This window comes from Toxotes jaculatrix, chromosome 10, assembly GCF_017976425.1.
Source record: "Toxotes jaculatrix isolate fToxJac2 chromosome 10, fToxJac2.pri, whole genome shotgun sequence".
Classification (NCBI taxonomy): Eukaryota; Metazoa; Chordata; class Actinopteri; family Toxotidae; genus Toxotes; species Toxotes jaculatrix.
This window is the reverse complement of record NC_054403.1, coordinates 2157501-2184555: the sequence shown is the minus strand read 5'-3', so window position 1 is coordinate 2184555 and position 27055 is coordinate 2157501. Positions and strand designations below refer to the sequence as shown.

At 42.9% G+C, this 27055-nt stretch overlaps 1 protein-coding gene across 3 annotated transcripts in view; it reads left to right on the top strand.

Moving 5' to 3' along the window:
* The window catches only part of LOC121188518 (storkhead-box protein 2-like), a 54431-nt gene that overhangs the window by 21144 nt on the left and 6232 nt on the right, over window positions 1–27055 (top strand). For 2 of the 3 annotated variants that reach the window (XM_041048318.1, XM_041048319.1), the window contains exons 2-3: window positions 11188–11340; window positions 22739–25151. In XM_041048318.1, coding sequence (XP_040904252.1) covers window positions 11188–11340; window positions 22739–25151 — 2566 coding nt within the window. Of the gene's footprint in view, window positions 1–6316; window positions 6473–11187; window positions 11341–22738; window positions 25152–27055 lie in introns of those variants that run through there. The other variant, XM_041048320.1, reaches the window with a different exon arrangement.

Below are 27055 nucleotides of genomic sequence, written 5' to 3'. Positions count from 1 at the left end.
AACACTGCTACTGAAGCTTCTCTGCCACACTGTGCTTCAGTGTAGTATTTACAGTTGTTAAGGATGTGAGATGAAAACGATTGTCATGTTTTGCTCTGTGTAGACACACAAACTGTGTCTTATCAATCATTTGAATAAATCTGGAAGAAAAAAGGTTGGTCCCAGCTTGAAAGACCTTCCCTCCAGTGCTCTGCAAGTATGTAAAGCTGCAGTTTTGCATGCTGGGATTGTGAACTCATTAACCCTCACTGAGATGCAGCTGCTGGCAGCCTGACGCATCACACACACACACACACGCACACAACACACACAAGCTGATGTAATGGGTGCTCCTCTCCTGTAATGCAACTGTAGCTCCTCCTTTTCTCTGTCTGCTGAGTTATGCTCAGGGCGGCTACACACACGCAAACACACACCCACACACATACATATACATAAATACATAAAATGTCATTGTGCCTCACCATCTTGCCCTGTTTTCTCACTCACATATGTGCACTTATCCATTCTCACAAATGACATCCCCTGTCCTCACACACACACACGCACATGCACACACACACACGGGTGTATGCACACGCTCTCCTTTCACAGCATTTTGACCAATGAGATCATTGAAAGCCCTGGCCTGGTTTAGAAGTCCCGCCCCCCCTGCAGTCCTGAGCTATTTCTGTCCACACACACACACACACACACACAGAGGCAGTAGTAAATGAATGTATAGGACAGTGTTATATGTCTGACCATAACCACAGAGACAGTTATAAAGAAAACTGTTGGGCTTACATATCCACAGGTTCACTCAGATGTTGATCAGCTCAGTGGGTTGAGTTTCAAGGGGGTGTTGGAAGCTAGTTAGCTAACTAGTGAGAAAAGATGTGTCAGGATCTGCCTGATTCAACTGATGAATTAACGCAGATGACCAGTTGTTCATCTGCATTAATTAATCAGAGCAGCATCTTGCAACGTCTGGAAAAAGGTGTGTGTCTGTATAAAGAAAAACATATCTGCATGACATTTAGTAAAAGGCTATACGACAAGTAATGTGTGTGTGAGACCTCCTGCTGGTTTGCTACAATTACATACTCATAATCAAGTTTATTTTTCATTTGCAAAATGTAACATTCAGGACATACAAGGGCAAGAAGAAGTGTGTGAAGCCTTTGGAATGAGCTGGTTTTCTGCATTAATTTGCCATAAAGTGTGATCTGATCTTCATCTAAGTCACTAGTATAAACAAATACAAAAGAAACAAGTTGTTCTGCCTCACGCAAATAATAGTGTGAGCCAACTTGGGGTCTTCTTGACTGATGCAATGACAGTTTGTTCTTCGGGCTCTGAGCATCAGTACATTCAGTTTGAAATAAAAATGAATCCTCCATTAAAGTGCAGAGACTCATCTTTAATTAGGTTTATGTAAATGTAGAAACAGCTGTGTTGGAGACAGAGCCCTTTTAACACATAGTGCCCACAGTTTAGGGTTTCAAAAATAACTGCACAGATACACATGAAGTCAAACTAAATCCTCATATTTAATATTTATATCTTTTGCAGTCATTGACGACCTGAAGTCTTTGACCCAGACATCAGCTTTGTATCTTCCTTGGTGAAGCTCTCCCAGGCCTTCACTGTAGCCTCCTTTGGCTTTTGCTTGTTGCGGGGTCTTTCTGCCTTTAGTCTGGTCTTCAGTAAGTGGACAGCAGATCTGTCAGACTGAGATCCGGTGATTGACATTGTTGATTGACGAACATTCCACCGCTTCACTCTGAAAAGCTCTTTGGTTGTTGTGGTCGTATGTTTAAGATCGTCGTCCTGCTCAATGATGAAATGTCGTCCAGTATGTTTTGCATTTGGTTGAATCTGAGCACAGAATTCTCCTGTTTACCTCTGCAATCATCCTGCTGCTTGTGTGCCAGTTCCATTGGCAGCCATACAGCCAGAACCAGCACCATGTTTTTCGTATGTGTTTGTTAACTGTAGCCTGGCCTTTCTGTTTCTGAGGTTTACCTTGTGCTGGATCCTCTGAGGTTCTGATGTCATGAAATCTTCTCTTGATCACTGACTTGGAAACATGTCCTCCTACATCCTGGAGAGCATTCTTGACTTGCTGTGCAGTCATAAAGCGGTTGGTAGACTTGTGCTCCTCGGTCTACTAGCAAGTTTTCCATTTTCTAGTTCTCCTGTGCACACTTGCTTTTTTAGACCTTTCATATCTTTCTGATAGATTTTTGCGTTCTTTGAGGCTCATTGTTGTCTTCTTTACTTGCATGGCCACCTCTTTGCTCCTCGTGTTTACAGGCAACTTTGTCTCAACCTGTGTGCATATCCACGACCACTGAAATGACACAAAGCTGCCAAACAGACATCAAGAGGTCAAGTATCCGTTTACAGCAGTTTGGGCACAGTATGTTAATAGGGCTATACCTTCCAGACAGTTGTTTCTTTATTAATGTAAACCTAAAGCAGAGACTCAGCACTTTAATTTAGGATCCACAATTTTATTTGTAATTGAATGTGCTGAAGCTCAGACCCTGAAGAACAAAAAATATGTCCTGTCCAAAACTGTCCAAATACTAACCATCTGGACTGGATGGCTAAATTAGCATTTAGCTAAAAACAGTTCCTGAAGGCCTTATTGTGCTTCATTGAACCAGGTTGTATGACGTGTTGTCTGACCATGTGGTACAGATAGGATTGACAGAGCCTCTGGTAGAAGAGTTCATAGCCATAACAGTCAGCCAGTGTCTCTGTGTCTCGTGGTTAGGATTAGGTACCCAATAAAATCCTCACACATGTATGGAAGTGAGGTTGTCTCAGGTTGACAGGCAGTAAGTATGATGTACTTATAGGGTTAAATGTGGTTACCAGGAAGAATAGCTTCAGAACTGGGCGGCATTACACAGTGTCAGCTTCTGTCACTCACCGCCTTGATGCATCAAGCATCAACAAAGTTGTTGTAGCTAGCCTGAAAGATTGGCCAGTTGCTAATAAGCTACCGCACCATTAAATCTGTGCACACTGCCAGCACATCAAGCAGCATGAATGAGGCAAAAACAACAGTAATGTTGCTAGGATTCATTTTAACTATTGAGCTTTAAAAGCCTGGTTTAACAGTATGTGCCTAGCTTACCTTGGACCAGAGTCCTCAGCCTAGAGTTTTAAATACTCTTCATTTAAACAGTAACATCAACATCTATTTTGCAAGAAAGACCTGAGTACAGCAGAGAAAGAAGAACAAAAATAACCAGCATACCAGCAACCACCATAACAACAGCAACACTTTCACATATGAACTCTGGAAAGACAGACACCTTGTCCAGAGTTGCCCTTTCAGTTTCTTTCCCCAGGCCGTTGCTCTGATCAGTGTTGATTGATCAGTGATGATTTTTCCACTACCTCCTCTAATGTATTTCTTTGCACTACAACCTGCATATATTTTTCAACGGTCTGAATATATATGCATATAGTTGCACCAGCTATTCAGACTGACTTGTTGCACTATTGTTATTTGTTGTTGTTTGTTTCCTAACTGCCTGAGAGCAAAGGAAAACCAGAGTCAAATTCCTTGTTTTGTGTGCACAAACTTGACCAATCAAACTGATTCTGATTCTGATGCAGCACACAACCAGAGACTGTCCGTGTGAGATACGTCCACACCTCTCACCGCTCACTCGCTGTGAATTCTCCAGCCACTTACCTGTTCATCAGCTCAGTTGGACAGTACGCAGACCTTGTACTAAGGAGCTGGCAGGGTAAAGTCCATTTAATGTCCTGTTCAACAGAGTTGGACACTTGCGTTCACACATACAGCTCCTCCAGGTAATGTCTTGAAAAGTTCAGGATACAGTGCATGCATGAAAGCAGCTATAGTGAGGCTGCTTTTTTGCAAGAGACCCTTATAAATAAAAATGATAGAATGCAGTTTTCTTGTTGCAAGTGAGATCCAGCCTATGTGAGGAAAAATACAAAACTCAGTAACCTAAGTACCACTTTACTGTCTTACTGAAAACCTCACTAAAACAAAGTGACTGTCCTTGTCAAAAGTTTTCTGAATTCACAGTTAAATCCCAGATTTCTGTGCTGAGTCATCAAGGCGAGGGTGAGGGTGCATTTCTTACACGTGACCAGATAAAGTCACAAATTGCATTTTCAACTTTGACATTTCCCAGAAACACTTTCAGGCAAAATGAATGACACAGTGACAGCGTTGACTGGTGTGTAAATGTGTGTGAACTGGACTGCTTTTTACTTGTTGTCAAAGCTGTGTGCAGGCTGGGAGGCTGGGAGGCTGGGAGTTGTGGGAGGTGCAAATCAGGGGCCCCTAAGAAGAAAGAGGGAGTCCACTCCTCCTCTTGCTTCATCTCTTCTTTCTTGTCAACTGTTTAACCCCTGCAGTCCAACCCAGCTCAACAAGCCCCAACCAGCCTGATTGTCAAAGCTGTCTTTTCACATGCTAATCACACCCACATTAGCACAGACATGTTGCTGTGCCTGTCTGTCATTTAATAACAGCCACTACACCACCAGTGTTTTCCTACAGGCCTCTGGAGTTCAATCATTTCACTCTTCTTCTGTCCCACCATGCATCATATTCACACACTGACTCTGAGAGGCGCTCTCAGTTTCTGTTACAGTACCCACTGTAACAGAAACAGGAGCTGGGGTGGATCGGTGCCTTGCTCAGGGGCACCACAGCTGTGGTCGCACCACCCATATCCATTGTGCTTGGTCAAGGGATCAAACCGGCGACCCTCCGAGCTCAGGCTGGTCCAGCTGCACTCTTGCTGTGCCATGGCCGCTCATACAGGCCTACAGTATAACATGACTTCATCATCGCCATTACAGCCTAAATTTATACTGTATTTGTGATAGCTTGCTTTAAAGGGACGAAAGTGGAGTTTCAAGTCCGCTATGCTAAGCAGCCTTGAGTTCCTTGATTACAGCCAGCTTACCTTTGCTGTTAGGACTCGCTGTTGTCGCAGTTGGAATGTAAACAAATCCTAAACCCAGCCTTTGGTGAAATGTCACTGGGCTTCAAGGGATCTATTAACGGGTAAACACACTTATACCATAAACATGGTAGTTGGTAATATTCAAGTACAAGGTTATAGCCAGTGATGCGGGGTTATTGCTCCAACTTTGTTTATAAATCTGCATCGTTTATTGATGATAATTTATCTCTGGCATCCTGGCTGAGTTTGTCTTGGTATGGTATCCTCTCACCTTCTGCTTCTGCTCCTCCAGTTTTACTGCTTTCACTGCTGCCAAAGGGCATCAAAGTAATGGAAGTTCTTTGCTGCTACTTGCACTGTACCGCTGTAAACAATACCTCTAGAATGGCACCTTAGTGACATCAAGGATAATAAACATGTGGCTGACAAAGATCAATACTATGTCAGTAGTATAGTCAATATGTAAAATAACAGTATAATCAATCCATAACTGCACAGTGAACAGTGCATGGTAATAATTAGAGCACGTAGAACCACTTCAGCTTCCTCATAATGATAATATACAGTAACTGCACTGTTCTATTTATACAGGCAATCCTTTCCGAGTTCTGGAATGTTCTGTCAGCCGTGTGAGTGTGTGTGTCCTACATCCAGCCTTACTGTTCTAACTGGGTCACATCAGAACCCAGCTGCAGTACTGCAACACCGGCTAGGAGAGCATGTGCAGACACACACACACGTACGCATAGTGTAGCAGAGCAGAGACTGAGAGCTGACTGTGGAGTGTGTGTGTGTGTGTATTTAGTTCTATCTTTGTGAGGACCACTTTGAATTATAGACCTTATGGAGTGAGGACATTTTGGTTGGTCCACAGAAAGCTGTTTGAGGGTTAAGACTTGGGTTTAGGGTTCAGTTAGGGTAAGGGTTGGGGTTAGGCATTCAGCTGTGATGGTTAATGGGAAAGGGCTAGGAAATGCATTATGTCAATGAGTGTCCCCGCAACTATAGTAAGACAAAAGAGTGTGTGTGTGTGTGTGTGTTAATATGCGAGTGATAGCAACAAAGAGCAACTGGGGATGCGTTGTCATGGTAACCCTCTCGGCAGCCCGCCCACCAGCTTGTATGTCGGTGGGCACTATACAGTGAGGGAGGAAAAAAAAAAAACATGGAGCAGAGTGAGGCAGTGTGTGATTGGTCACACCCCCTTGTCTTTGTATGGCGCAAGGGATTGTGGGTAGCCCTTGACTGAATGCTCATTTGTGTGTGAGTGGGAAAAGAGTGGGGGTGTGTGTGTGTGTGAGAACAGAGGAGGACAACGCCTGTGTGTGTGTATGAGAGAGAGAGAGAGAGAGGGGAGGGGGAGGAGCAGAGTATGTGTGTGTGAGAGAGAAAAGGATGAGCTAGTGTGTGTGTGTGTGAGAGAGAGAGAGAGAGAGAGCAGTGCTGCCATCAGAAGCTACACTGAAAGGCTTTTAACTGGATTCTTTTTTCACTAAAGGAGTGGATTTCTATCAGCCAAGGTACGAGCCTGTCTGTCTGTCTGACTGACTGAGTGACTGTCTGACTGACTGTCTGTCTGTCTGTCTTTGGCTAGCTTGTTAGCAGCAGCTGCTAGTTAGCATTAGCAACATATCGTCACAACTGTACAGAGTGAGAGAGAGAGACTAGAGATAGGAGGCTAGATACAAACGCTCTGTAGCAGAGAGATAATGGAGGTTCATAAAAAGCAAAAGAAATGGAGGGATGGAGGGAGAGAGAAATGGAGGGTGAGAGAGGGAAGGAGGGAGGGAGGGAGAGCATGACAAAAGGAGGGGGTGTGGTTTAGTGCTGTGGACAAAGGAGGCTGGCTGATTGTTTACTACCACTGCAGAAAGGGAGACATGGACGATCAATGCTCCATCATTCTTTCGCTATTACTCTCTTTTTAGTCTCTCACCTCTCTGTTTCACACAGCGGTTCCCTCGTTCCTCCTTTCCTCTGCACCACAGTTCTTCTCTCCCACTCTATGTATCCGTTTCTCTTCCTCCTTTCCTGTTAGCCCTTTCTCTGTCTGTGTATTGGACAGTGTAGTAGTAACAGAGTGAGCAGGGCTGTAAGCTAGCGCCTGCTGCTGCTGCTGCTGCTACTACAAAATGTCTCCTCTTTATCTCAGCTCAACGATTTTATTGCCAGCACTGGATCTAATGGGAATATGTGTGCTGATGCACATTCGTAAAATGAGCAGTAAAAGTTGTCAGTTGATTCTTTTGCTCCACACCGATGTCATGTGTTTGTAATGACGTACTACAGTATGTTTTGTCTGTATGTATGTGAGCTAGCTGCGTGCTTTGTGACTGTGCAGTTAGTCTGTTCAGGACAAATCAAGCAGCACTGGGTTTGATGAAAAGCAGTAGGAACAGATTTGTTGAACTACCACTACAGCAAGAGAATGTGACATTATCTGTAACAGCGGGTAGTAGTAGTCCTCAATAAAAAACAGCAGTAGTAGAAGCACTAGGTCCAGTGGTTGTAGCAGTAGCAGTGGTAGATAGATAGATAGTAGTAGTAGTAGTAGTAGTAGTAGTAGGTGATAATAATGATAATAATGGAAGTGTTAGTAGTCAGAGTCAGAATCAGAAATGCTTTATTGCAAGGTATGTTACACATACAAGGAATTTGGCATGGTGTTGTTGGTGCAAACAGAAAACATGGACTGACAAGTGCCATAAAACACGCAGTGAAACATACTAAATAAAAAGAAAGTACTAAGAGAAGGATATAAAGGCAAGAAAGGAAGTACTGGAAATATATACAATCTGTACAAATAATGTGCAGTGCTGGGGGATAATGGTGATATTCATTAATGCACTTTTTAAAAAAAAAAACTTGGCTCTTATTTTGTTACATTAAAGGATTAAAGGGACATGCTTTATGTTTACTATTTGATATCAACAAAACATGCAAAATAAAGTACTGGGATGTGCCTTCTTAATAACTACAAATTTAGGTCGGTGATCAGTGTAATCTCAGCCTGGCCGTGGAAACGACATATTTATCAAACCATCATTAAGAGGCACTTTCATAAACTGGTGGGCAACGCTTATCTGAAAAGTACCCATACTCTGATGTTTTATTATTATTTATTATTATTTATAACAGTCCTTCTGAGAGTCTAGTCCGAATCAGTTGGTGTTGACAGTGGACAGATGAAAACCAATAGTGTGTAATATGTATAAACTCGCGGTCTCTGCTCAGTCATAAGGTTTCTGTGGCTTCCAGACTGTCAACGAGTAAGAGTCTGTGACACAATCTTTCTGTTGGCTTGTCCGCTCTTTGATTTTAGCTAGTTTAATTAGGGACAGCAGTGCTTTGAGCTAAATGCTAAGGATGCTAAGCATGTTAACAGGCTCACAATGACAGTGTTACCAGGTTGATGTTTAGCAGGTATAATGTTTACCATGTTCTTTGTCGTAATGTGTTAGCACGCTGACATTTGCTAACTAGCACGGAGCACAAAATAGAGCTGAGGCTGATGAGAATGTTGTTTGTTTTGCAAGTATTGACTCAAAATCAAGGCACTGAGCAAATGAACATGATGACCTAATGATCATGCTGATGAAAGTTAAGGTATCGATGTCTGAACCAAACATCATGGCAGTTCATGCAACAGGAGCTGAGTCTGCATTAATGGCGAATCAGCTGACATGCTGTGCAGTTCTATTAATGTAACATTGTGCTTTAAATATAATGTTGATGTAATATATCCATTGGTATTATTTACTCCTGCTAACTGAATGACTGGCACTAGCATTTGTGGAGCTTAACCCAGACTGGCTACTGAAGGTCGGTTTATCTATGCTGCTTCAGCATTGTACTCCTTAATGGCTGGAGTCCCCCTGTCCTGTTCTTCACCTGTCTGATGTCTTTTTAGTGATATCAGCATGTTGACAAAAATAATGGACAGCACTACTACAGGTATCAAATTATGCAACTTGTGATGCATGTGCAAATGTTTGTGAGTTTTTGAGCACCCCTTGCATCTAAAAAATGCTAAAAGTAATTGGGTGCCACTGTAGAGCCAATGTGCCACTCCTTTCAGCTTATGTGACACCCCCCGGCACCATCGGTACTCAGGCCCCACTAACAGTCTTTAGGATTACAGAAGGGCCTTCGTAACCACTCGGTCAATGGATTTGTCAACAAGCTGTTCCTCATTTTAGTGAATGCTCAGCATTGTAGAACCAGCTCAAACCTTACTGGACTCCCTAACCTGTTCATATGGAGAGAAGAGTTTGGGCCCAGGGTATTTGCGAGAACTGACATTCACAGTGTTGACCTCAGCTGTTCATGTGAAAAGTCCCAAATTGTTGCATGAAGGAAGAAAAAAGAAAGTTTAAAACCACCGTGCTCTCACCTCACACAGAGCCGATCAATCAGGGAGTGAGCTGGCTGTGAATGTGGGATGGTCTGTTTCAGAAAGTTACAGACATATTCTGACACAGACCTTCGCTAAACTCAAGTCCTCTGACAAGCAGTCCCGATGGATATATATGCTGACACATTTGCTGTGTAAACTCCATGAGAAGCAACATGGACAGTTGCCTTTCACTCACCTGTTCTTTTAGCCCCATCCCCCACTCACTCTGTGTGTGTTTGTGTGTGGGTAGAGTTTTGAGTTGGTCTTGCAGCTGTCAGTTAATCGAGGAGTCAGTGGGGTGGTCTGCAGCTGTGCTCTGTCCTCTTCTGTCTGTCTTCAGTCCGGTTTGTTGTCTCTCTTTAATCTGTCTATTCCTTATTTTTGTTGGAAGAAAGAATTCTTTGCTCTTGAAGCTGATGTTTAACACTGTTCTTTATTTTGAGGATTTTCTAGTAGATTTTTGGTGACTCCTGGCTGCTTTTGAAATAAATTTATATTTGAGTTTTGGAAATTCTTGACCTTGAGAACAGTTTGGGTTACCAAATAATCTTAATTCAAAGGTCTTCTTTCCAGCTTTTTTTTCTAAAGCTTTTAACTGCATCTCATGGCCAGCTCCATTTGCTGATGAAAACCACGAGGTGTAGGTTAAAGGTCCTTAAAACTAGTAAAACGAATGAATACTTTCAAGGCTATTAAATAGGCTGTCATCATTCAGATACTAAGTGGTGATTGAGAGAGGAATTGTGTCTTCAGTGTGTTCAGTGTTTTTATGAATAATGTTAACAGCCCTTGTAGTCAGCAGATAAAGTGGTGGACACGTATATATATGACACATTTATGATGTTGACATTACAGTTGCAAGTTCACCTCTCTCATCTCCAACTCTCTCAACGGAGTGTATAGTGTGCCCACATCTCTACTTCGGGCCATGTCACTCAAACGTGTTCCTTAGCTTTTTCATGTAAAATGGACTGTAAGTTGTTTCAGAGTTCATCATCTCTATTGAAGTTTGGGATCATTCACACATTTGATGGCTTTCCTAAGTTTAGAAACTGCATTGATCAGCTGTTGTGTGTTGTATTCGGTCTGTACGTAGTTTCTTCTGTACGTTCTTCTGATCTCTGGCAACAGGACTAACAGTGGAAGTCTTTTTATGCACGGATACATTTGCTTCATACATTAAAACTAGTCTTCGGGTATGTTCTCACCTTTAAGAAACAGGTGGTCGCCTCTTTTTTTCCCCACTGGGTTTAACTTGAGATGTCATTGAGCTGGATCCTTTGTGATGGTTGTTTTGCTGCACTTCATAACTTTTCAGATTAATCTCAAACAAAGTCAGTGGAGAGGAAGATCCCAGTGTCCAGATGCATACAGCGTCATTACTTCAGGGGATTGTCCTGAAGTGATGATGCTGTCCTGCATTGCTCTGATCTCAGACAACAGCAGTGAAAGTCTCTGACTAATAAGTGCTGTGTGATTTAGGTCTGCAGTAGCAACCAATGGGAATGGAGCTGAGTTCAGAGGTCAGAAAGTACTGACTGCCTGTGACAAACTGACACGCTGCTGGTCTTTTCCGATCCCAGCCGACAATTGGCAAGAGGTGAGGTACACCTGAACAGGCCAATCAGTCAGTTATAGGGCTGACATGTAGGCTGAACCGAATGAAAGGACTTTACCCCACCAGCTCCCTGTACAAAGCTGCTGAAAGTCTATTGCTCATTTCATATTGTGACTTGGTTTCAGCCAGGAAGGATGTAACAATGTTCATATTCATGTTCAGATGCTCTGGCTGCAAAAGACACCCTAACCCTAAATGACTTGATTTCTGTCTTTTCACAGGTGATGTGTCACCCATCAGTATGTCCCCCATCAGCCAATCGCAGTTCATCCCTTTGGGAGAGGTATTGCTATTGGCTATCTCTGCTATGAACTCTGCCCATAAGCCTGTCACTCAGGAGGCCCTAACTGAACACCTGCAGACATGTTTTCCAGGTAACACCAGCTCACACCCCACCAGCAACCACCAACACCACCACCCACCAGCCTCTGAACCAAATGTCACATTCCTGTTAATTAATGTGTCAGTTCTGTTGGATTGTGTTTTTGTTTGGTGAGACGATACATGACTATATTTCAAAGTATTTTACCTCATCTTACTGGTTACACTGCACATGAGGTGTTTGCTGTTAGACTTGGACTCCACAACATTCAAATACTGTTAACATATACATCAATAACGAGACAGAACCAGTCTTCATAAGTTTTCATTTTCATATTTCAAGTTTGGAGTTTGTAGAAATGTAATGAAGTTTTTTTGATAAATGTGTTGTGGACCTGGTCAGTGAGTAGACAACCACATCCCTCCCATGGTACACATGGTGAGTGTTCAACTAGCAGGAGCTTCACTTGTAGGCCGTAACGCGTAGAGGGGTTGACGTGACTGGCACACGCGTGAGGGAAGAAAGGAGGTGCATTATCTGAATGGAAACCAGCCAAGCAGTAGAGCTTGTAGTAGTAGTAGTTGTTGTTGTTGTTGTAGTTGTTCTTGTTTGAAAGCACAACAGCCTCTGTAATACCTTCCACTAAGAGACTGAAACATCCGTAACTTAAGGTGTGCAACAACTGGACTGAACACAACACACACAGGCGTTAATAATGCATGACTTGTGTTAAGATAAGCAGTAAATGGGAGTGTGTTTCAATATATAGGCGACATTCTGGTTCAGAATATCTGATGTGCGTTGTGTGTATTTCATTTTCTCGCAAAGAGAAAAACTCAGAGATGAATGTGTTGCATTGTGTCAGAGCACGTGAGAGTGGAGTTGTCCCTTCTGTCCGCTCCTCCAGTTTCAGCTTAAACACGCTTAATCATCACCAGAGTAATTTGCAAATAAAACGTGAGCTCAGCAGATTCGTCAGGTTCTTTCCCAGGCTCCTTTAAACACATTATTTCATTTTATTTAAAAAAAAACACAACACAATTCAGCTCAAACTTTACTTTCAATAACAGGTAATTAACATTGTCATCCTCATTAATAGTGTCTTTGATTGCCAACTGAAACACGTGAATCAGGCATCGCAGATGTATATTAGACATGGTAAAATACTGGTTTATCATATTTTTTACATTGGTGGCTATTATTTCCATTTGCATCTGTGAGGTGCAAAGTAGTGCCTCGTCCTCCTCTTTTTCACCTGTGGTCTCATTGTCACGATTTTTTAATGGTAAAATCACAATCACGATTTTATCACAGTTCATTTTTACAGTGAAGTTAATTTAGAACCGAACTATTTTCTTTGTAAAAACTTAGTTATAAAGGCAAAAAAGTCACCTCTTTCCACCATTTGCTACTTCTCTCATATGTCCTGCTTTTATCAAAGGCTTGTGTTATAGTTAGTTGTTTCTGTGTAATGTCTTTAGCCGTTACCACTGGCTGATGTGTGGTTGGCCTCGCTGCTTGGCTCTCACCAAATTGTTTCGGATGCTGCCTCTTCAGGTGGTTAAAGAGGTTCGTTGTGTTTCCATCTGAAGCTCGAACCTTCTCTGTGCAAACTTTACAAATGACAGTTGTTTGCGCTTTGTCGTTTGGAGAAAACCCAAACCAGTTCCATACGCAGTGTTGGGGAGTAACGGAATACATGTAACGGCGTTACGTATTCAGAATACACATTATGAGTAACTGTATTCCATTACAGTTACAGTTTAAATAGATAGTATTCAGAATACAGTTACATTGTTGAAATCAATGGATTACGTGACGATACTTCTCTGTTTCACGAGTTTATATTTATTCTCTAAATGAACGAAGGCAACCCGATACATTTCCCAGAAGCCCCAGCTCCACGAAAACAAACGTAAATAAACGAGCTATTTACCTGATCAGTCGATCAGAATGGAGTCGGACGAGGAGCAGCAGGAGCGAGAGCTTGAGCCGCAGCCGGCAAAACAGAGCCGGGACAGGAATGTGTTGGCCAAGACAGAAACTGCGTTACATATTCTGAATACGTAACGCCGTTACATGAACTCTGTTACTCCCCAACACTGTCCATACGAGTGGAGTTCTTTTTGGGGACCAACTCCAAGCTTTCACTTTCGCAGTCGGCCATTGCTACCCGCTACACCTTGACTAAAACAGCGAGGCTAGTAAAAAAAAAAAATAAAAAAAATAAAAATCAGCACTGCTCGCATAAAGCATAAAGCTGCAATTAATAGAATGTGCCCTATAGACGATAATACGATCTCTCTCCTCTGGCAGATCGTCAACATCAAGATCGTCTTCACGATCTAATATCGTCATTCGCACACCCCTACCTTAAAGCAATCTGCAGTATGGTGTAGAGTTGGGCAGTATCCAAATTTTCATATTGTCAAACCTCCTCCACATTTCACCCCAGTATACCGTATTATCGTGAACTGGGTTTCCGTTAAAATCTGCCGGTATTTTATAACCCCGCTGGTCAAAATATATTGGCTATTTGAAAACGCACACAGCAAACAGACTTTTTTTTATTTCAAATTGGTAGCACGCCGCGTTATTAAAATGGTATGAGGCAGTCCAGATATGATTTTTGTTTGCAAATTGTCTGAGAATACTTTCTTTATATTCATGTTAAAAGAGCGCAACTTTGTGCAATATTTATTTTAGAAGTTACGCTTGGGACTCAATTGACGACACTTTATTTTACTTGATACAGCCTATACTTTTCAATAAAAAGATTCTACATTGACATGCTTTGATATCATTCTTATATATCCTGCATGTCATTTATCATTTTAAACTCAATAAATTCAGATAATACAAACATTTAGTAAAAACATCTGTCCGGTAAATTGAAAACCTGCTGGTCACGTTGTCCGGTGCCAAGTTTTTCTAGTGGAAACCCTGAATTAAAAATTATGAACTTAAGGCTCAGACGGCGTCACCAAACTGTTGGCTTGTGCCGACACCATTCAGAAACTGAATGGCTAATCACTTGTTGTGCGACTAGCCATCTTTCTCCCTCTCTCTCTTTCTCTCTTCTCTGCGCTGTCACGTTCATAAACTTTATCAAACGTCTCCAAAAGTAAAACATATTATACTGCTGAAGTAAAACTGAAAATTCAACCACACAAGGCATTAAATAAATTATGTTTATTATTTAATCCTTATCTCCTATATAAGTGCATTGCATTTTTTTTACTGACGGTATTGCAACCAAAAATCAGCCTAAAGTTGAGAAGTAGAGACTGGGCCCTGTCTATTTGTATGACGCTCTATGATCTTTCTGATGATTTTGACGATGATTTTTCTGTATATATTCAAAACATCTGGTACAACACCGGCTTTCAGAGTACACACGCCAGTTAGATGGAGACGTGTACACAGTATGAAGCATATGTAAACTAAGTCTGAATGGAAAAACACATGCATACGAGCGTGCCTGTGTGCGGTCAACAAAAATTACGGGTTCCTAGCTCCCCTCTCTCCTCCTACCTGAGCGCAGGTGAGTGAGTGCCCCCCTTTGTTACCTCCGGCTATCACCGAACTATGCCCACGTGACCCAAACTTAGTGCATCACCATGGTGACCCAAACTTAGTGCATCACCATGGTGACCAGACAAAACCAATCGATAAACCATCACCAAAAAAAGAATAATATGGCTCCTACAGATGGTATTGAATCTGATACCATTGCTATTTTTAAGACCTGCTGTATACCTTATTACCCCCCAACCATCCCACCATCAGTCAAAAACTTATGAATTTTGCATGTTCTTCAGCACCATTCATCACCTTATCTTCTGATTCAGGAGAAAATGGAGAAGCAGGATGTTTTGTTTTGTTTTTGTTTGTATTTAATGATACTAAAAAACTTAAAAAGTCATCACACGTAAATGTAAAGAAAATCCAAATCAGTTTTTTCATTCTTGTCTGTCCCGCAATTGAACTACAATCGCCATGCTTGCTTACCACATAGCTCATAAAAATTACCATTTTTGGGTCCCAGTCTCACCTTTTTGGTGATGCATATCTGAAATGTTCTGATTTGAATTGGCCAGATTACAGCTTTTTAAGTTTGCATATTGTCAACGAGCTACTGTATATGTGTGTGACTGGTTTATGCCACCTATGCCACCCTTCATGCAGTTTGCTGTTTCTGTTTACAGTTTCTTGTCTGAGGGTTTTGATGGACATTGCACAGAAGTACTGGACAGTTGAATAAACTGTGCTCTAAGCTCTGAGAGGCTGAGACCCATCTGAACATCTCACTCTCAGACAGAAAGCGAATTTCCCAAACTGTTGAATTTTTACTTAAGCCAATAAAATGGGGCTGTTTAGTTTCTAGAATAGAATAGAATCAAATTTGGAGTGAATGTCATACTGGTGGCAGAAAAACAGTGGAGACAAGTGGAGAGAAAAGGGCGATATCATTGGAATAAGGACAAAACTAAGTACCGCATGGTGGTGGTATGTCTCCGCGTGGTTGGCTGCCTGTTTGTAGCAGATGAGGAGGTAGAGGTTATGGGTGTTTTGTAGTGATAATGGCAATGTTTGGGAAGGTTAGTGTTGGGTGTTCACAAGCAAGACTTACACAAGATCACATTGGCCTTGACCTTTGACCTCTGACCTCCAATACATATTGACTCCATCTTTGACAAGCAGTGATAATATGTGCAAAGTTTGAAGAACATCACTCAACGACCTTGCCACATCCACCCAGAGTCAGCAGTAGAGTAGAAGCCACCCAGTTTCTCTCTGTACTGTCTCTTGGCTGCTGTAATGGCTTTCCTCAGTCCATACTTCACAGCTTTGTACTCTGTCTCACTGCCTGATCTAAATGCAATAGACCGAGCACGCAGTGTGTGGCTAACGTAGGTAGGTAACTGTTTATCCAGGACTTCTGGTTGGGGAACTTCCTGACTTGTATGATGGGCACAATGTTGTCAACACAAGTGCTAATGTACCCAGTCACATACACGTCTTAAACACATCCCAGTCTGTCTGAGCAAAGCAGTCCTGCAGGGTGGTCTCAGACTCTGAGGTCCAGAATTTAACTTGTTTGGTGACAGGGTTTGTTTGTTTCAGTCTTTGTCTGTGGGCCGGATACAGGAACATTGAGATGTGGTCTGAGTGTCCGAAGTAGGGATCGGGTGCAGCCCAGTATGCACCGCATGTGTTGCTGTAGACGTGATCCAGTGTGTTTCTTTCATGGGTGGGAATGTCCACGTGTTGATAATATTTAGAGAATACAGTCCTTAGATTGCACTGGTTAAAGTCGCCGGCGGTGATAAAAACAGCGTCGGGATGAGCCGTCTGTAACGCGCTGATGACGCCATGGAGTTCATGACGTCATCAGGAGGCTCATGGGGAAATACAAAAACACAGTAGTAAATTCCCTCATAGATAGGAGGGCCGACATTTCAGCAGTAAAAACTTCAAAACATCTGGAGAGCAATGCTTATGAACAGTCCGTATGTCTCCACACCAGGAGTTGTTAATAAACACGCCAACAGTCCGGTCTCTTCACCCCAGGTCTACTGAGTAAGTCTGCAGCTGAACGGCTAGTTCTGCGACTTTGCCTGAAAGCCAGGTCTTGGTGAAAATTAGAGCGCAGCACCCTCTTATTTCCCTTTGTGTTGTGATCCTGGCTCTTAGCTCGTCCGGTTGGTTTTCCAGGGACCGCGCGTTAGCTAGCAAGAGGCCGGACAGCGGTGGTCGGCTAGCCCAAGCTCTTAGCCTAGCATGGAGCCCTCCCCTCTTGCCCTCTTTAATTAATGAATGGGGCATATGCTCATATATCAGGGATATGACATTTACTTTGCATGATTACTGAGCTCAAACTCAGCTAAGCCTCTCAGTGATATTACAACATAATGACTGAGGTGTCTTGAAGTGGCCTTCGTGTTAGTGTTGGTCAGTTAGATTTAATAAAGATTTAGTAAGATAGTAGATGCTGCTCTTCACCACAGTCTGCTTCAGGGCTGATAATTGTTAATGGTAAATGTGCTGATTGATTTTTACAGTTGATCAGTTATTTTGTTTGGTCATTAATGTCGGAAAATAACAAAAAACTAATTTGTCCACTGGTAGTCAGTGGTGTTTTCAAATGTCTGGTTTTGTCTGACTAACAGTCCTAAACCTGAAGAGACACTGGAATATGATAATATGAAGCTGAAAAGCAGAAAATCCTCACTTTTGTGAAACTAGAACCAGAGATGACTCCAAAAATAAACTGAACAATAAATGAATCAGCAGATTTGTTGCAAATTTTTTTCTCTCACTTGACTGATCAGTTTATTGGTTTATCATTTATAGTCCTACAACTGTTCATGCTGTAGGACTGTGTGCAGCTTTTTTTAAGCTCTATATAACATGCTAAGTATTATTCCAATTCTAACAGGTTATATAGGTTAATCTTTTCGTGATCAGGCAGTTGGTCGTAATCCTTCTTTCCATGTTATGACTATTACACGTGTACGCTTTCTGAAATTTCACACACACACACACACACACAGTTTACTCTGTGCCTGTGTCACTCAGCTCTGGGGTTCCCCCTTCAGGCAACTTGCGTCATGTCAGCAAAGCAACTGCACTTGTATGATGTAATGGCAGGCAACACACACACACACACACACTGGGTCTTTCTATAGTAATGGGGAGATGCATATTGACATAATGCATTCCCTACCTCCTTAGATCTGAATCCCGTAGAAGGTGCTACAGAACGGACAAATGACAGTTTGTGATCTTGGGGGAGTTGTGTGCTGAGGCAGGCGCATTGATTGTGATTCTGGAAGTCTTGTCACACTGAGGTTTCCAGATTTGGTACCATCAAGCAGCTGAGAGAAAAAACAAGGATGACTTCTTGATGACATGAATGAACTTACTATGTCTACAGTGATTGGTGTGAAGTGGTGACCGCCTGTGTGTAATTGGTACACATTAATACACAGGAGCACGATAGATAGATAGATACCATTTAAAGTATTTTAGATGTGTTCAGTTGACTGAACAAATCAACAGATCATCAATCAGTCATTTTATAACAGAGACGTTCAACATGTAGTTCAGTCAACAGCTGTTGGCTTATACCAGCGAGAGCTGCTAGTTAAGCCTGTACTGTGGAGCAAGTTCAACATACCCTGAATATCTTTTCATTATCTGGCTTTACTGAGCCTAACACTGGCCGTCCTGGATCCTGGATCACCTATTCTACGAAGCTGGTTACCAGCTGGCTCAGTTAACTCTGGGTTTATCCATCCGGCTGCAAGTGTGCTCATGTGAAAGAGGCTGAGTGTTAATTACAAGCAGCATCGTCAGAACAGTGAATGAAGTACTTAACATGATATGAGAGGAAACAGTGACACCTGCAGGTAAAATCTATTGTAGCGACAAACAAAACTAATATACAACAAGGTCAGATAAACAACATGGTCACATGACTAGGAAAGAAACACGAAAAATAATTTACAGTTGATAAAGTCAGACTAAGCATTTACTGTAAATAAGTACAAGAATTACTATAAAATTTCTTACTGAAATAATAACAAATGACTATGAATATGTAGAACTGTCTCTGTTTTAAAACCAGAGTGAACACACGGGAAATCCTCAAACAGCAAATCCATTCCACTCATCTCTAAAAATATCTGATGCTCTTTATTATTTATCACTTTATTGTAAACTCTTTTGTCCCTGCCAGGATCCTGTAGGAGTGATCTGACTAGTCAGTTATTGGGTTTTGATCTGATCCTCTGTAGTTAACCTGCCCTGGAGCAGATTAGGTGTGCGACAGAAGTTACCATGGCAATGTAACAAGGTAACTGGTGAACCACCGTTGTAACCCTGAAAACCCAGACTTAAGCCTGAAGTTTCTCTTTATAGGCTTATATAGTAACACTTGTTTGCACAGTGTGCTGTGGTCGTGAAAGTACTCGGCTGTGTCAGCGGGCATCCTGCCAACAACCCTGATGTGAATTTTCATCAAATGGCGTTCTCAAGGTGGTGCGGCAAATTGCCATGTTTCGCCATGAAACTGGAAGTCGTTGTCACTCGCATATACTTTGTTAAATATGCCCCAAACTTAAAAGGAACCACTGGTATACTCGAGAATTCAGACTAAGGCTGGTCTACGCTCTGCACACTGCCAGCATTTCATGCATGGGAAGTGTACAAGATCATGCTGTGTTATCACAACCTGGATCTTATTTTCAGCGGTTTAGCGATGAGTTCCCTCAGCATTATACTCACCAAGCGAATTACTGAGCTCTGCAAACGAAGTGAGACGCAGCAGCTCAGGTAGTTAGACCATCAGACAGGTTGGACACAGTCAAAAAGAAAGTAAACTCATTAGGTAATCGGAGGATAATGATAAAATGTAAAACTATCCATTACACAATAAACATCCCTTGCAGTTTACACAGCCACGTCCTGCTTCAGCTTTGACCTGCTGTTCTTTTGATGAGACGAGAGACATTAGCAACATTTCAGGTATGCTCAGCTTTACAGGCAGACCAAATCAATAACTGGGCAGTCCAGCTGCTTTTCAGTATACTAACCAGTGTGGACCTGGAGCTCTCGCTAGCTATCATTCACATTCGTCCCATCACTAATAGAAGATGGCTGCTACAAGTTTTCCCTTGATGCCAGTTGTTCCTTTACCATACATCTGGATGTGTATTACAATGTTGAAGTGTGAGTGTGTTGATGTCAGGATGGACCTGTCCTGCTTCCCCCCCCTGCCTCTCTCTGTCTGCTTGGCCTTTTTTTTTAAATCAAAAATAAGGAGAGGAAAAGACATGGACCAACACCATGTGTGTGTGTGTGTGTGTGTGTGTGTGTGTGTGTGTGTGTGCATGTGTGTGTGCGCATGTATGCAGTTTGTCTATCTGTCTGTCTGCATAGTGTTGCATCATTCTGGCTGGGCTGAAAGCTGCTATGATGTAACTGGCAGTAATACCACCAGACTGACAGAGGGAGAGAGAGCATTAGATACTGAGGAGAAGGAGAGAGAGAGAGAGAGAGAGAGAGAGAGAGAGAGAGAGAGAGAGAGAGAGGTTTGTGGAGGGAAGAGAAAGGAGGAGAGAGCAGGGAAGAAGAATAGCGAAGAAGCAGACGGTGAAGAAATAAAATAAGTAAATAAATAAATAAATAGAGTTGAAACAATGGCCGCCTGGACATTTGCTGAAATCATGTGCGCACACACACACACACACACACACACACACACACACACACAGTCACTTGGTGATTCCCCTTATAGTTGCTTGTAATATGTTTCTGCTTGTTCTGAAGGACCACACTTTATGGAGGGGTGAAAAGCCTTTCATCTTACTCCCATTTCATAAGGTCTGTTCATCATGCCCATTATTTCTCCAAGTGTGTAAAAATCAGATATTTTCACAACACAGGTGATGAACAACCGTATTACTGTAGTGCAACTGGGCAGAATTAAAGTGTATAATGCTTTACAGAATAATAGAGTGTTTCTTATAGGTGGTGTGTCAACAATAGGGGACATCACTAAGAAATGAGCGTGGTAACAGAAACAGAGTGGTTCAGTGGTACATGTGAAGAGTGAAAACAGAGAGCTAGAGAGAGATGTTCATATGCTGCGTACTTTCACTCTACCCAGCTGACCAGTCACTGCATAAAGTGGGTGTAACTGTGGGATTGTTCATTTCAGAAAGTTACAGAAATGGTTGGAGACAGTCCCATAATTCTGCTGTCAGTAAGGGGGTTTCAGATGCTCGCAAACAATTTGACAAGCACTTGTATAGTGTGTACAGCTGTATAGTGTGTACACACACACACATATATGTTCTTACTATTGCTATTTATCAACTTTTGGTTGTTCTGGATTACTCATCTGAATTATTTGATCCACTTCTGATCATCCACTCTGCTGTGCTGTCCTTTAATTCTTGCATATGGTATACCTGCAGTTATTTCACAATAAAAGCCCTGGTAAGACATAAGGGGGTTCTGTCCACTGTGAAATGCCAGAGGGATTTTTAATTAGAAATAGTTACAGGACGTGTTGAGTTTGTGTTAACAGTGTAATGCAGTAACTTTAACAGGGCAAGTGGGAGCAGATCAAAACAAGGCTTCTTACTAAAACATGACCAATTATACTGATCAAACAGAGGGAATTAGAAATAAAGACCTGCTTCAAATAAAGGCTCCACTCACTGTTTGCAGAAAATACAGTAGGTTAGTTATTTTCAATGACAATTTAAACTATGTTAAAACTATGTTATGCAACACTGCAACAGTCTAACCTTACCTGCGAGGGTTGTGGTGTGAAGTGAGTCTTTCCAGGTGTGAGAGAAGCACCTGTACGTCTGGCTAAAACAGAAATGACTGATATTCTGCTGTGGATACTAGTGCTAAGATTACAAGGGGCACACTTGGGTATATTGCTCAAACTGTACGAAAATAAAACATCCTTTCACCTATCATGTTTTGCTTTTGCTGTTGATTGTGTAGACCAATACATCCACTTGTTTAGAACACTGACATTTTAATTATTCTGAATGAAACACCATCTTGTTTGGATGCTCAGACTGGATAATTGTCTGTTTAAGCTGATTGCAGGGAGAGAAAGAGAGGCACTGCTGGGTGAGTTAGATTGACTTTTGTGCAACTGTGGATGGACTGTTGTTGCTGACATAGTCTGATCACGTCCTGCAGTGACATTCTCAGTCACCTGAGGAAGAGCAGCTCTTCTGGTTTGTCTACACACATCACACTAATGCAAGAACATCATACTCATCAAATGAGCTCTGTGGACCACAGCCTCTGACCCTGTTTACTGACTAAATGCAGATGTCACTTTATCCACTGTTCCTTTTTAAACAGACTGTTCAGCAGTCTTTGTGACTGAAGCTCCTGTCATCCCACTATGAATCCTCTTTCAAAGTCACTTAGATCTTTTCCTCTTGCCATGTTGATACAAAGTCAGAATCAGCTGGCCCTGCTCAGCATGTTTACACAGTACTTGCATTAGTTATGTTTCTCCACTCTTTGAAGTCTTCTGTTTACTTTGCAACTCTTGTTTTATATTTTTTTAATTTTTTGTCCACAGGAGGTGAAATGCCACAACCAATCTGTACTGTATTAAATATTTTTTGTTCTACAAAAGGTGTAAAAACACAGACATTTTGGTCCAAGGACCTTAAGGGGCCCTTAATGGGGTCTCAGGCAAGATCCAATTTATAATAGTTTAATTAGTAGTCACTTGAGGTTAACATTAATCGGTGTATCTATACCTTTGACTGCATAGGTTTCACATAGCTTTTGGATTAACAGCTTAATCATTACAAAAAAATCTTAGATCTTCAATCTTAGATGTGATTCCTTGAAGTTGAACCTAATAACCTGTGTGAAATGTCTCTTATTTTGCACAGGTGTTCCTACACCAACGGAGGAGGTTCTTCACCACACCCTAAGCATGCTGGTCCGTGAGCGGAAGATCTACCCAACACCTGACGGATATTTTATTGTAACCCCTCAGACTTACTTTATCACTCCAAGCCTAATCCGAACCAGCTCTAAGTGGTACCACTTAGACGAGCGATCTGTTGAGCGACACCAGCAGCAGCAGCAACATCAGAACCAACAGCAGCATCAGCAGACGCAGTGCACCTCCCCTCTCTCTGGCACCATCACCCCATCCACCTCAGGAGGTGTGCGAGATCGAACACACCCAAAGTCCAGCCAGAACCACAGTGGTGGAGGCGGAGGAGGTGGGGATTCTTTTTACAACAATACTTACCGGGGAGACGACCCCCCAAGCCTCCACACCACCCTGCAGCGGAGATCCCCCAAAGACCACCGGGAAGCGTACTCATCCCTGCACTCCCCACAGACACCTCCTCAGCAAGCAGGAGGCAACACAGAGAAGAGCCGCAGCACCCTCGGGTTCCCCTTCAAGACGGACACGCTAACCAAGCACCGAGGAGGGGGAGGTGGCGGGGGAGGAGGAGGGGGAGGAGGAACGACAGAGATAGAGAAACAAGCTAGTGGAGGAAGTGGTACAGGGAGTCGGAAGTTTGGTTTAAAGCTTTTCCGTCTGAGCTTTAAGAAGGACAAAGCCAAGCAGTTGGCCACCTTCTCTGCACAATTCCCCCCTGAGGAGTGGCCACTCCGTGATGAGGAGGCACCCAGCCAGCTGCCACGCCATGTTGAGATGGAGATCATCCGCAGAATCAACCCTGACCTTACCGTGGAGAACCTCGCCCGGCACACAGCGGTCATGAAGCGTCTTGAAGAAGAGCGCGCTCAGAGGAGCAAAGCATCATCAGCCAATCAGAGCTCTAGGAGTAGGAGAAGTGGAGGTAGACACAGAAAGCAGTCTCAGACCAAACTCAGCCGCTCACATAGCAAGACGAGAGCGTCTCGCGGTGAGCCGAGCGACAGTTCCCACCTGGAGCTGGCCGACAGGGACTATAGAGCCTACTCGTCCTCACTTGCTCGGTCACCGAGGGAACACGCCCTGGCCATGGAGCGGCAGCGGGCCCGGCTTCACCTGGCACACAGCAATCCCAACATCCTCGACTCCTCCCATCTTCCTGTCACGCCAGAGTGGGATGTGTCTGGAGAGCTTGCCAAGCGACGCACAGAAATGCCTTTCCCCGAGCCAAGCCATGGCCCATCAGCCCACCACTCCAAAGTCCACCGCTCACACTCCCACACCCAGGAGAGGAAGTCTAGGAACGAACGCAGTGACAAGGCCAAGGAACGTTCCAGATCCATGGACAATTCTAAGGGACCGCTTGGAGCTGGGTTGATTGGACCACCAGATTATTATGATGACCGGAGCCGTTACTATACCGATGATGGAACCCTACGAGCCAATCAGAGCTCTTCTCATTACTCTCGTGCCACACCTCCCTCAGCTAAGCTGCCTGGGGAGTCTCTGGGGTTGGATGGTGGCAGGAGCTTAGAGAAGAGTAAGAGCAGGGATAGCCTGCCAGCATACTCACCTAAACCACTACCCCCCTCTGTCCCTCCTGATGATTACTTCCAATGCTCTGGTTCCACTGAGGCTGTTCTCACAGCAACAAACCCACTGGAAACTCTGGGCAAAAGTAGCCATGATGGACTAAAAGTAGGCAACACAGACAGGCAAACGGACAGACAGACACCCCATCCCCCAGAAAATAAGGAGGACTTAAAGGTGGGACCTAAGGGTGGCAGCCTGCCTCCAATACCTCTCTCTATGCCAGACCCACCCCTTCCTAATGGACGACCTCTCCACAGTGCCTCCTCTGGTCAGGAGAAACGTAAGGAGATCTTTAGTAAAGACACACTCTTCAAACCTCCTCCTAGCCTCCCTTTGCCCGGCTACAGCTCCCTGAGAAAACCCCCAGCCCTCACCTCTTCTACTCTGTCCACGTCCTGCGCTGTACTTGATTCCCAGGAGGCCTTTGATGCTCCCAAACCTCTGGTGGCCACACCATCTGTCCCCCAACAAGGGACTGAACCCACAACCAGTGCAGCAGAGGCCTCCTTCGACTACTACAATGTCTCAGATGATGATGAACTTGAGGAAGGCGGGACTAAAAGTCGAGGAGAGGACGAGAAGGCTGGGGGAGGTGTTGTTGGGATGGGAGGGGGTGGAGCAGGAACCATGCAGTGGCTGTTGGAGAGGGAGAAGGAGAGGGACCTACAGAGGAGGTTTGAAAGAACCCTCACCTTCCCTGGTGCTAAAGAGAACCTTCCAGAATCCAGTCAGAACCAGCAGTCAGCCCACTCTGCTAGGCTGGACAGTATGGACTCCAGCTCCGTCACTGTTGACAGTGGATTCAACTCACCACGGTGAGAACATGTCGATATATAATGCATACATTCACTCGGTTAGGCCTGAACAGTTTTTTAACTTTGAAGGAAACTTTTTATTTGATTCATTTCCCCTTAGTTTTAAAGTCAGCTGATGAGGTTTTTTTACTACTAATACACCAGGCTAATGAAGATTGCAGGTGACATTCGCAAGAACAAATCACGTCTCACTGTCTGCAGTTGGAAAAAAGTATTATCAGCAGTTGCTCAACAGACAATAATAACTACAACTCAATGTCTGAAATCATTCATTCATTCATCATTCACTCATTTAATAATCTTGATATATAAGAAACACTATAGAATAAATAAACACGAATTCTTATGAAGTTGTCATCACTGACAACTACAGTGTCAAACAACAACATTCATCAAATCCAATGTGTAAATGATAGTTTATGGGGTTGCAGCAAAAACTATTTTGTAATTTTGTCATATTTGGACTGATACAGCAAATATCCTACTCTGCATATATGCATATATACCGTTACATACCATTGTCTGCATGGCTTGGTGAGTACCCTGGGGCTCGAAAATGAATTTCTGTCTCAACTTATTTTGTTTTAGCGTGGATGATGGAAACAAACTCTTAATATGTCACAGTGGTTTTTGTCACTCTTGGACATTTTGAGTTGCCAAATTCCATTGCCAAATTAAATTACATTGATTATTGATAAATTAACTAATCCTTTCAGCTCAATCACAAGTTGACAGTGCCAATAAGGTACAATATCAATCATGAGAGAACTGCTAATAACAACTGCTAGTGACCTCTTCACTTCACTGAGCAAGGCCTCTACCAGGAGGCTGACGAGGGCTCTCCGGTCTGTGAAAACAATGTGAGGGTCTAATCCTGCAGAAGGGGAACTCAGACCAGGTGTTGTGAATCAAGTCTTTTAATGTCATGCAGCATGGAGACAAGACATACAGTTCACAGTGTGTTCTACAGTGTTGTCTGAAGAGTGTTCTCTGGTATGACTCTTTATACCTGTGGTCAGTATGCCATAAATACCTTTCTCAGCAGGAGAGACAATAAAGGATGTCTTCTGATTACACCTACTGTAAACACTCAGGACAGTTAACTCCCAGGGCATCTAAGATATTTCCAGATGAGGAGTTTTAGATAAACAGTTCATCCTAGGGGACATCTGTTCTAAATGACCACAAGGTAAAATCCTTATTTTCTTACAGCCTGAAAGAATGTGGGATAACTTGTACAAAGGATGGTTTTGGGTACAGGTTATTTCTAAATTAATAATCCTAAACTTAGTATCACTACGCACAGATGTTGTCCCTAAGGCCCCAGAACTTGCCGAACTTGCCATGCACCCCAGTGCAAGAGGGGAAGGCTCCCCATGCAAGTGACAGCATGGTGACAGAAATCCAGTGGCCGCAAATCTCGCTACCAAGAAAGACTGCATGTCAACACAGTCTGCTGCTTTTTGGTCGCTTTATTCTGTGAAATCCATATAAACCTCCCTAACACCACACAACCAACCTTTGATTCTTTTGCTTGTCCTTCCGCCTTTTTTTTTTTTCTACCAGCCGACGTGATCATGCAGACAATAAAGTTGTGTTCCAGTTATGACAATAAAGGTTGATTCTTATCAGCTCTGTAATCATCAGCTTGTCTTGATGACTTTTCCTTTACGCTGCTGACTCTCTTTACAACCACAGCAGGTGTGGCCTAACCTGTAGTCTCTCACTGGAGTGATGATGTCACTCCTGTGGTTTGACGCCTCTCAAACTACAATGATGTACAGCAGAAGTTTTTGGAGCAAGAACCAGACTTAAAATAACTACAGAAACCTCTGTGCTTATGTGCACATCACACTTGTTTTGATTAATTATTTTACAGTTTCTACTATAAATCAGAAGGTGTG